Below are 12189 nucleotides of genomic sequence, written 5' to 3' on the forward strand. Positions count from 1 at the left end.
TGTGTGTGTGTGTGTGTGTGTGTGTGTGTGTGTGTGTGTGTGTGTGTGTGTGTGTGTGTGTGTGTGTGTGTGTGTGTGTGTGTGTGTGTGTGTGTGTGTGTGTGTGTGTGTGTGTGTGTGTGTGTGTGTGTGTGTGTGTGTGTGTGTGTGTGTGTGTGTGTGTGTGTGTGTGTGTGTGTGTGTGTGTGTGTGTGTGTGTGTGTGTGTGTGTGTGTGTGTGTGTGTGTGTGTGTGTGTGTGTGTGTGTGTGTGTGTGTGTGTGTGTGTGTGTGTGTGTGTGTGTGTGTGTGTGTGTGTGTGTGTGTGTGTGTGTGTGTGTGTGTGTGTGTGTGTGTGTGTGTGTGTGTGTGTGTGTGTGTGTGTGTGTGTGTGTGTGTGTGTGTGTGTGTGTGTGTGTGTGTGTGTGTGTGTGTGTGTGTGTGTGTGTGTGTGTGTGTGTGTGTGTGTGTGTGTGTGTGTGTGTGTGTGTGTGTGTGTGTGTGTGTGTGTGTGTGTGTGTGTGTGTGTGTGTGTGTGTGTGTGTGTGTGTGTGTGTGTGTGTGTGTGTGTGTGTGTGTGTGTGTGTGTGTGTGTGTGTGTGTGGTGTGTTGGTGTGTTGTGTGTGTGTGTGTGTGTTGGTGTGTTGGTGTGTTGGTGTGTTGGTGTGTTGGTGTGTTGGTGTGTTGGTGTGTTGGTGTGTTGGTGTGTTGGTGTGTTGGTGTGTTGGTGTGTTGGTGTGTTGGTGTGTTGGTGTGTTGGTGTGTTGGTGTGTTGGTGTGTTGGTGTGTTGGTGTGTTGGTGTGTTGGTGTGTTGGTGTGTTGGTGTGTTGGTGTGTTGGTGTGTTGGTGTGTTGGTGTGTTGGTGTGTTGGTGTGTTGGTGTGTTGGTGTGTTGGTGTGTTGGTGTGTTGGTGTGTTGGTGTGTTGGTGTGTTGGTGTGTTGGTGTGTTGGTGTGTTGGTGTGTTGGTGTGTTGGTGTGTTGGTGTGTTGGTGTGTTGGTGTGTTGGTGTGTTGGTGTGTTGGTGTGTTGGTGTGTTGGTGTGTTGGTGTGTTGGTGTGTTGGTGTGTTGGTGTGTTGGTGTGTTGGTGTGTTGGTGTGTTGGTGTGTTGGTGTGTTGGTGTGTTGGTGTGTTGGTGTGTTGGTGTGTTGGTGTGTTGGTGTGTTGGTGTGTTGGTGTGTTGGTGTGTTGGTGTGTTGGTGTGTTGGTGTGTTGGTGTGTTGGTGTGTTGGTGTGTTGGTGTGTTGGTGTGTTGGTGTGTTGGTGTGTTGGTGTGTTGGTGTGTTGGTGTGTTGGTGTGTTGGTGTGTTGGTGTGTTGGTGTGTTGGTGTGTTGGTGTGTTGGTGTGTTGGTGTGTTGGTGTGTTGGTGTGTTGGTGTGTTGGTGTGTTGGTGTGTTGGTGTGTTGGTGTGTTGGTGTGTTGGTGTGTTGGTGTGTTGGTGTGTTGGTGTGTTGGTGTGTTGGTGTGTTGGTGTGTTGGTGTGTTGGTGTGTTGGTGTGTTGGTGTGTTGGTGTGTTGGTGTGTTGGTGTGTTGGTGTGTTGGTGTGTTGGTGTGTTGGTGTGTTGGTGTGTTGGTGTGTTGGTGTGTTGGTGTGTTGGTGTGTTGGTGTGTTGGTGTGTTGGTGTGTTGGTGTGTTGGTGTGTTGGTGTGTTGGTGTGTTGGTGTGTTGGTGTGTTGGTGTGTTGGTGTGTTGGTGTGTTGGTGTGTTGGTGTGTTGGTGTGTTGGTGTGTTGGTGTGTTGGTGTGTTGGTGTGTTGGTGTGTTGGTGTGTTGGTGTGTTGGTGTGTTGGTGTGTTGGTGTGTTGGTGTGTTGGTGTGTTGGTGTGTTGGTGTGTTGGTGTGTTGGTGTGTTGGTGTGTTGGTGTGTTGGTGTGTTGGTGTGTTGGTGTGTTGGTGTGTTGGTGTGTTGGTGTGTTGGTGTGTTGGTGTGTTGGTGTGTTGGTGTGTTGGTGTGTTGGTGTGTTGGTGTGTTGGTGTGTTGGTGTGTTGGTGTGTTGGTGTGTTGGTGTGTTGGTGTGTTGGTGTGTTGGTGTGTTGGTGTGTTGGTGTGTTGGTGTGTTGGTGTGTTGGTGTGTTGGTGTGTTGGTGTGTTGGTGTGTTGGTGTGTTGGTGTGTTGGTGTGTTGGTGTGTTGGTGTGTTGGTGTGTTGGTGTGTTGGTGTGTTGGTGTGTTGGTGTGTTGGTGTGTTGGTGTGTTGGTGTGTTGGTGTGTTGGTGTGTTGGTGTGTTGGTGTGTTGGTGTGTTGGTGTGTTGGTGTGTTGGTGTGTTGGTGTGTTGGTGTGTTGGTGTGTTGGTGTGTTGGTGTGTTGGTGTGTTGGTGTGTTGGTGTGTTGGTGTGTTGGTGTGTTGGTGTGTTGGTGTGTTGGTGTGTTGGTGTGTTGGTGTGTTGGTGTGTTGGTGTGTTGGTGTGTTGGTGTGTTGGTGTGTTGGTGTGTTGGTGTGTTGGTGTGTTGGTGTGTTGGTGTGTTGGTGTGTTGGTGTGTTGGTGTGTTGGTGTGTTGGTGTGTTGGTGTGTTGGTGTGTTGGTGTGTTGGTGTGTTGGTGTGTTGGTGTGTTGGTGTGTTGGTGTGTTGGTGTGTTGGTGTGTTGGTGTGTTGGTGTGTTGGTGTGTTGGTGTGTTGGTGTGTTGGTGTGTTGGTGTGTTGGTGTGTTGGTGTGTTGGTGTGTTGGTGTGTTGGTGTGTTGGTGTGTTGGTGTGTTGGTGTGTTGGTGTGTTGGTGTGTTGGTGTGTTGGTGTGTTGGTGTGTTGGTGTGTTGGTGTGTTGGTGTGCTGGTGTGCTGGTGTGTTGGTGTGTTGGCGTGTTGGCGTGTTGGCGTGTTGGCGTGTTGGCGTGTTTGGGGTGTTGGCGTGTTGGCGTGTTGGCGTGTTGGCGTGTTTGGGGTGTTGGCGTGTTGGCGTGTTGGGGTGTTGGCGTGTTGGGGTGTTGGCGTGTTGGTGTGTTGGTGTGTTGGTGTGTTTGGGGTGTTGGCGTGTTGGCGTGTTGGTGTGTTGGTGTGTTGGTGTGTGGGTGTGGGTGTGGGTGTGTGTGTGTGTGTGTGTGGTGTGTGTGTGTGTGTGCCACTCCGATGGTCAGACCAAATAAAATGCGCCACCGGGTACTCTCTGTCTAAGGCAGCACACCGCGCCCAGGAGAGAGAAGAATGGATAGCAACCATTCGTCAAATACCATAACGTCACCACATCCTTACGAAGGATAAAGGACAGAGGAGGAGGAGTAACATATTAGTATAATATCATACTTATCGATTACCATCGAAGGCCGATATGATCAAAACCAAAAAAGAAGATGTATTTGGTAATTTTTCTAGTGACTTTTTTGGGTGTGAATCTGTCTTTTTAGTTTACTCCTCCTGGTTTAACAAACCATGGTAGCATGTGCAGTGAAATTACATGATTTTCTTTTTTTAATATGTCCTTTATGACTTAAGACCAATGCAAAGTGTCCGAAGAAAGTGCATATCCATACTTAATAAATTATTAATCACAAAATTTCTATTTCTTCTTTGTTATTGAAGTATATACGTGGCTTGTCTTTTTAGTTTTGCATATAGCCACAGAGGGCGCCATCAACAAAACCTTCCGACACAAACGTAACCTCAATCTTTTTTGACATAAATCGAGAATTTCATTGCGATACAACTAGTCGCGTAGATACAGTGAATTTTTGAAATTAGCAAGTCGGTCGAAAAATGGATTTTAGCCGAGAACATTTTCGAGCAATAATTTTTTACAATTATCGGAGAGGATTATCCCAACAGCAATGTCACGCTGAAATGGTTTCTGCGTTTGGGAATGAAGCATCACACCAGTCAACTATTTCCCGCTGGTATTGCGAATTTCAACGTGGTCGCTCCAGTCTCAGCGACGAATCCAGGCCAGGTCCACCCTAGTGATGTTAGAAGAGAATATTCTCGAGAACGAGAATATTCTCGGCCAGAAAATTCTCTCGAGAATATTCTCGGCAAAAATTTTCTATATTTTCAAAAACCGAATCAAGAATAAAAACTAGATACGGGTCAAATTATTATAATTTAAAAAATATATGTAGGTATATTTTTTTGCCAATCCCATGAACCACTAGCCAGGGTGTTTACAGTGCCAATATTTATTGTTTTGGTGCAATATTAACGTGCAAATATTTAGAATGGTGTTCATTTAAGCAGAGAAGAACAAGTTGAGGAAACTGAGTTTGTAGATAATTTAGCAACTTTAAAATATGGTGATGAGTTGTCTGAAATAATGGCAGATTTGGCACTTTATCGGTCTAAGGAGGGATTTTTTGGAAAACCATACGTTGTAAAATCAATTGAAAAACTAGACTTAATCATATGGTGAAAAGGTACATGTTTCGGAAAAAAATTAACTAAAATAATAGTTGATATATTAAGCATGCATTCATCCAGTGCAGCGACTGGAAAGAAGTTTCAGTACTTATGGTTTTTTTTATCCACTCCTCTAAAAGAAACCGGCTCACTGTTGAACGGGCTCGTAAGGTAACTTTTACTGCTCACAATTTAAAATTGTTAGACGTAGACCAATCCATGACTGGGCTGGCCACTCGTGAAAAACAAAATCCCACAACTCATCATTACATTGAAATACAGATTGTAGATTACTAGGATGAGCTAATGATAGAAATAGATTCTGAATCTGAGGTCTCATCTTTTATCATGCCAAATCGATTATTTACTGTTAAGAAAATTTCATTTTTTTTATCAAAGAAATTTTGTGTTTTCTGTTGTTTTCGTATTTTTTTTATATACAAAGAACACTGTTGTTTCGTCTCATAATTTTGTATATAAGATCATGAGTTTTAAAACCCTATTTTTCATCTTCAACAATATTCTTAAATGCGTCATGGGGTTCATTCTCAGAAAATTCTCCATATCGAGAATATTCTCCGATTTTTCATTCTCGAGAATTTTCCAACACTAGTCCACCCAAAACATCAGTCACGCAGCAAAACATTGATGCGGTTCGTCAGATAATTAAGGAATACCGCCGTGTAACATACCAGGAGATAGAGGCATCATTGGGCATTTCAAAGACCTTGATCCAAAAGATCCTACATAAAGAACTGGGTGTTAGGAAGTTGGTTTGCCGTTGGATCCCTCATTTGCTTACAGAAGAACAAAAAGCGGCTCGCGTCAATTGGTGTTGAAAAACATTGGAAACGGTTCAACAAAGGAAGGTCAAAAAACGTTGTTAGTGGCGATAAATCTTAAACCGGAAAATAAATGACAATCCGCTGTGTGGGTGTTTCAAGATGAGGAAAAACCAACAAAAGTGATCCGTCCTCAAAGTGTGTCAAAGAAAATGGTCGCAACTTTTGTGTCAAAATCTGGTCATGTGGCAACAATTGCTCTAGAAGATCGAAGAACGGTTACTTCTGATTGCTAGGTAACCGTTTGTTTACCAGAAGTTATCTCGAAACGCCGACAAAGCAACATGACAATGCAAGTGCTCACACTGCCCAAAAGATAATAGAGTTTTTGGAGCTTGAAAACATCGAATTGTTAAACCATCCACCGTATAGCGCCGACTTAAGTCCCAACGACTTCTTCACGTTCCCAAAGATCAAAAATTCAATGCATGGGCGGCGATTCCAGTAGCCAGAAGAAGCCATCGATGCCTTTAAAACAGCCATTTTGCAGGTGTCAGCTGAAGACTGGAATAACTGTTTTACCAATTGGTTTGAACGTATGCAAAAGTGTATCGATATTGGTGGGACATATTTTGAAAAGCAATAAAGTACTTTAAGTCTATATATTTTTTGTTTTTATGGCTATATGCAAAACTAAAAAGACATCCTATCGTATAAGTATGATATAATATGTACAATAGTTAATAACAATTAGGTACTTTTATATAGGTACATAGTTTTGTTTGGTGTATACTAAATTTTATTTAATTTTAGGTATTTTAAAATTTTTTGGAAACATGGCTCACTGGAAGCCCACTGAACTGCTACTAAAATACCCTAAAATATTTGACAGACTATTTGCTAATATTGAAAGTAGTGATCTAACGATAGTAGGCATTACCTTAGACACACTAGGTATTATAGGAGTAACGACTGAAGGAAAATGTGCTTTAAAGTCTACAGGTAAGGTCAAATGATTCAACGATTTTAAGTGAAACCAGTTTTATTGCATTTTTGAAGTGAATGCTTCTTATCGCTCGGGATGGAATTTTCACGAGGCCAAAATCCTTTTTGGCGTCATTCAAAAATCTTGACACGATTGCTAACCTTGCGGTATATGTACATATTTATACACTTATTTTAATTTAGTAAACTAAATACCGATCCTGAATTTTCTATTGTTTTTTTTTTTCAGTTTTTCCAAAATTAAAGTACGACACATGTTTTTATGGTAAAACTAAATATAGATTCCTTGGCTGGTTTTGGGGAGGTTTTAACCCTATAGGGGCGATTTGTTTAATGTTTTCAAAAAATATGGCGCGACACATGATTTTATGGTAAAACTAAGTATATTTTTCGAATATTGTAATATTGGCTTTTGTTCCGGTGGTTTCAATTCTTTGGGGTTGATTTGTTCATTTTTTTCCAAAAATTATAGTGGGACACATGTTTTTATACTAATAGATTCCAAATTTTCTATGATTAGCTAGCGTCGGGGTGGTTTCAACCTTAGTGGTGGATATGTTCAATGTTTAAAAAAAATAGTGCGATATATGTTTTATGATAAAACTAAGTAGGGATCCCGAATATAATATTCACTGTGTTCAGGGTGGTTTGAATTCTATAGGGGTTGATTTGTTCTGTGTTTTTCAAAAAATATAGTGCGACAAAATGTTTGTATACTAAAACTAAATATAGATGCTAAATTTTCAATTCTTCAGGCTTCGGGGTGGTTTAACCCTATAGGGGTTGATTTGTTCAATTTCTTTGGAAAAAATTGTACGACATAATTTTTGTGGTAAAACTTAATATCATCATCAATGGTGTTACAGCCCTATGAAAGAGCCTCGACCTTCCCAAGTCTATTACGCCAGTCAGTCCTATCCATTGCCAACGGTTGCCAGTTTCCTGCGCCTATTTTTCTCCCATCCTCATCTACACCACCCTTCCATCTGAGCTTTTGCCTACCCGTATTTCTACTTCCCACAGGTTGTGACATAAGGATTCTTCTAGGAGGGTTGTTCTGCTGTGATTTTGCTAGATGTCCTGCCCATCTTAGTCTTCCTATTCGTATAAGAGATACTACGCCTTTATCACCAGATATATGTGAGTGCCGTTTGCCAAAAGCTGATGTCCATTTTCGATATTTTTCAGGAGAGCAAATTCAAATGTCCACGATGTCCATAAAATCACAGTTTTAGAAATATCATAATATTTGGTTTTGAGTTTAATGTTTATACAGCTATTTATATGAGTTCACATATAAGCTAAAACTATAATTTTATGGCCGTGGTGGAAATTTGAATTTGCTCACATGAAAAGTACCAAAAATGGACATATCTGCTTTTGGCAAACGACCACTGATGTTTATATCTGTTATATACCTCGTAGTTGTACCTCCTCCTCCAAACACCATTTTCACAGATGCCACCGAATATTCCTCTCAGGATCCTTCGTTCAAATATAAGCAGCAGGTTTTCATCTGCGTTGGAGATGGTCCATGTCTCCGATCCGTATGTCAACACTGGTTGTATAAGGGTTGTGTATATGGATATTTTTGCTTTTTGGCTTAAGTTTCTGCTTCTCATATGTCTACTCAATCCAAAATAGCATTTGTTTGCTAGGATTATCCTTCGCTTGATTTCTTCCGTCATGACGTTCTCCTTGGTGATCAGGGAGCCTAAGTATGCAAATTTGTCCACCATTTCAAATGTAGAGTTATTAACCGTGAATCGGTGACCGATGTTTCTGGCTCTATTGTTGGGTGTTGATCTTAGTTGTCATCGTAGTTTTCTCCTCGTTTACTTGCAGGCCCACATTTTTTGGGGCATTTGAGAAGCTGGTATACATTTCTTCTAGCTTGCGTGTTGTGCGGGCAACTATGTCCACGTCATCTGCATATGCCAAAATTTGGGATGATTTATTAAAAATATTTCCTCTGTTGTCTATTCGGCCATCTCTGACCGCCTTTTCCAGAGCTATGTTGAAGAGTTGCTGTGTTTCGACTTTGCAAACTTTACGCATTGTAACCTTAACCAATCTTATCAGTTTACCGGTTTATCAGTTTATCATCCATGGCTTCATACAATTTATTTCTTAGGACACTATCATAGGCCGATTTAAAATCTACGAAAAGATGGTATGTGTCGATATTGAATTCATTGGTTTTTTCCAGTATTTGCCTTAATACAAAGATCTGGTCTGTTGTTGATCGACCAGGCCTAAAACCACTTTGATATTCTCCAAGACGCTCCTCTGAATGTGCACTTACGCGCACATGTAAGATACTCGAAAATATTTTGTAATCTGTATTAAGGAGGGTTATTCCACTATAGTTTCTACATTCCAATTGGTCACCTTTTTGTGTAGCGGGGAAACGATTCCAATACACCATGCTTCCGGGATTTGTTCCTCATTCCAGGCTCTCAGTATTATTTTATATATTTGATTAGTCAGAGTAGCACCTCCATATTTACTAAGTCTACCATCACTTCCTGGAGATTTATTATTTTTTAGGTGTTTTATTGCATCCCGTACTTCTTGAATTGATGGAGGCTCTAATGGTGTATTGTTGCTTGCTCCTGGGGGTAGTTGATTTGGATCTTCTACTTCGATAGTAAGTAGTTCTTTATAGTGTTCCACCCACCTTTTCAATATTTCTTCTTTTGTATTGAGTATGTGCCCCTCCTTATCCTTACATAGTCTTAGCCTTGATTTGAATTCCTCTCTTGCATTATTCAGAGTTTTATAGAATTTTCTTGTTTGATTTTCCTGTTTTAATGCCTCAAGTTCTTCCAGTATTCTATTTTTATAAATTCGTTTTTTTCTTCTATGAATCCACTACTCTTCTCTTCTAAGGTCTTTTTATTTTTGTTGTTTTTCTCGGGTTCTTCTTTGCTGCGTCTGTTTATATGCATCGTTCTTTCTTCTTGTAATGTCCTCACACTCAGCATCGAACCAGTCATTGCTTGATGGTGGTTTTTCTGGCCCTAGAATATTATTTGCTGCGTCTTTAATATTATTTTTACACATTTCCCGTTGTTCCCTGATTGTTAGATTCTCATTAATTATGTAGTTCTAGCATCTATGATCACATGATCAATTTGGTTGTTCGTTAATCCATCGGGCGAGGTCCAAGTCCTCATATGTATTTTTTTGTGTAGAAAACATTATGCTTCCTACGATCATGTTCTTTGCGGCTGCGAAGGTGACTGCTCGGTGTCCATTCGAATTCGTATTATTATGAAGACTATGTTTACCGATGCGCGGTAGATATATTTCTTCCCTTCCGATTTTTGCCTACCGATTACTATTTTAATGTCACTTCTGGGTCAACTGTCATATGTTCTTTCTAATTCATCATAGAATTCGTCTCTTGTCCTCTGTTGGGGCATGTACATTAATAAGACTAATATTAAAAAAACTTCCCCCTGATCCTTAAGCAGCTGACCAGTGGATTAATCGGCTTAAAGTCTATAACCAAGTGCTTGACTTTATTATTGACTATAAAGGCTGTCCCAAATTCATGTCTAGTTATATGGCAACTATAGTATATATTGTAGTTTGTTTTTTGGATTATGCCATAGCCTCTCCATCGTACTTCTTGCATCGCAGTAACATCGGCGTTATATTGTGCTAATATGTCGCACAGTTTGCGGATGTTTTCAGGTTCGATGAGTGTGCGAACGTTCCAGGTAAATACTTTAAGATCATTGTCCATATTTTTTTGCATATGTTGTCGTCGAGATTTCCTTCCAGCATTTTTAACTTTAGATTTCGTAACTATGGGTTTTTACGGGGTTGGGTAGTTAACCCAATGCTAAACCCTCTTTTCGGAGGGCGATTTCACCCGCTCTCGTCAGTTTTCGACCCAACTTTCCACCCAGGGTTGGATACCGGATCTCCAGATTGGGTTGCTCGGTTAACAGGGGCACCAGCAAACATACGTCGATTTAATGGATTTACGCGGCCAAAATTATTTTACAGCACATTTCTACTAAAATTGGTACAAATCAAAGAAAAATATTGTTTTTCAAAAATTTACTTGTATTTTTCATAGAAAAAAATCAAAATTTAAAATGAATACAAAATATGCGGGTTTTTACTTATACCTCAGTCGGTATCTGACATATCGGACTTAGTATTTGGATCACCCGGTAGGTAACAGCATTTGAATTGTTTCAGAGAAAAATGACCCTGGTTTGACCTTTTTCTGTACACGTTTCTTACTGCTTAAAATTGTTAATAGTGGGTTAGAAGTTAAAAGAAGTTTAATTTCCTGTATGCAACTCTGTATTTCCCTGTACTAGATTGAATCTCTGAGATGTCTTTTAGTATTTTTGAAGCACTCCTTTTTCCACGAATCTGTAATGTCTGTGGCGCATGAAAGATAACTTCATCATCAAGCAAAGAACGTATTTCTTCTATTTTCTTCTTTTTATCCTTTCACTGGAGTCCCCAAATAATTTAGAAAGATGACCTGGTTCCATTTATTTGTTTTCTATCAGTTTAAAAGTTACATCTAACCAATCTTTAATTGTTTGTAGAAATATCGCATCTTTTCGTGAGTCTTTAACTATTTCTCTATCATCGCCGTTTTAAAATCTCGAAATTTTTTCTTTAAATTTATTAAATTATCAGGTATAAGAGGTCAATAAGTTAATTTTTAAATATTTTAATTTGTCCTCTAGATTAGGAAAATCTTATAGCTCCATTTGGTCGAAGAATTTTATGTATCACTATTTTTACGCCAGCGCAAAGGCACCAGATGTAGCTGAAACAAAAAAAAATCGTAACTTATTACAATTAAAACAAATAAGTAGGTACTTTTATTTTCGTAACGTCATCCTTTCTAGCAAAATTAAAACCTCTGTATTTCGAGCATCCGCAGCTAAATTGTACACCATTAATTAGCCAAATATATACAGTATGCTATAAAATAAATAGTATTGCTCGATCGGAGGCGATAATATAACTAAATAAATGTCTTATAAACATAAAAATTAAACATGTCACTAGAAAATTGCTTGTTTTTGACTTTCTAAAAATAATATAAAATAACAGTAAACTTTCTATAAATATTTCCAGAAATATTGATTCTTACCTGAATTATTCGATTCCATCACAATCACTTTGAAACATAAGGTGAATATTACAAAATATCACATTTTTTAAAAAGTTGAATACTAAGCTAAGAGAACAAAAATTCACTAACAATTACCTGCGCGCGCATTCGCACGTGCACACGTGCGTGGTGAATAGTTCTGGAGTGGGGATGGTAAGTTTTTGTTAAGACAAACCATCAAGTGTCTCTGGGACGTGTCTTGAATTTTTAACGTCACTTTTGAAATTTGACTTTTGGCCGGCTAATTATTGAAAATCAACGTATGTGGCAGCGTGAAGGTGAGAGTCGGATTTGAGCAGAAGAGGCTAATTGGAGTAAACTGGAATCAACTCCATGTTTTCGCATTCTACCCCTTTATCCCCCAAAGCTTAATATAGATTCAGAATTTTTTATTGTTGTCTAGCTTTGGGGTGGTTTCATCCCTGTAGGTGTTGATTAAATAAAATCGAATAAACATACAGAGGGTAGCGAAACCATGGCGACTTTTGTTACATTTGGGAAAAATGAAATGAACATAACAACTAGAAACTTCCAGAATAATAAAAAAAGAAGGATGGAATAAATTGAAGAAAAGACATAAAGTATAATAATATAAGGTTAGCTCTTCCTGTGATATCTTTTATATACCCAGGAGTGAAGAATGTGATCTATACATTCTTCGCTCCTTGGCGTATTTACTGCTATAAAAATTTTCATTATGATCTTTTCTCCTTATTGTTGTTTCTGTCGGAAACATGGTGAAGTATGTGACATATATTTGTGTTTTGTTATTTTATGTTACAAATATTGAGTAGTATTAGCATATACAGTGATGAGCGTGCTAATAACCTGCAAAATAGCGCAAAAGATGGAAAACATTAAATTGTGAGATAAAAATAAATAAAACTAGTAGAGTTGTTAAATTTAGCGATAGTAACATATAAATTGACATTATATTGATT

The 12189-nt window shown here is 39.3% G+C and overlaps 1 protein-coding gene across 1 annotated transcript in view; it reads left to right on the forward strand.

Moving 5' to 3' along the window:
- LOC114338978 (26S proteasome non-ATPase regulatory subunit 5) overlaps positions 1–12189 on the forward strand; it is a 42522-nt gene that overhangs the window by 23472 nt on the left and 6861 nt on the right. Inside the window, exon 4 of the mRNA XM_050657251.1 lies at positions 5899–6087. Coding sequence (XP_050513208.1) covers positions 5899–6087 — 189 coding nt within the window. The remainder of the gene's footprint in view (positions 1–5898; positions 6088–12189) is intronic.

Source organism: Diabrotica virgifera, chromosome 7 (assembly GCF_917563875.1).
Source record: "Diabrotica virgifera virgifera chromosome 7, PGI_DIABVI_V3a".
Taxonomy (NCBI): Eukaryota; Metazoa; Arthropoda; class Insecta; order Coleoptera; family Chrysomelidae; genus Diabrotica; species Diabrotica virgifera.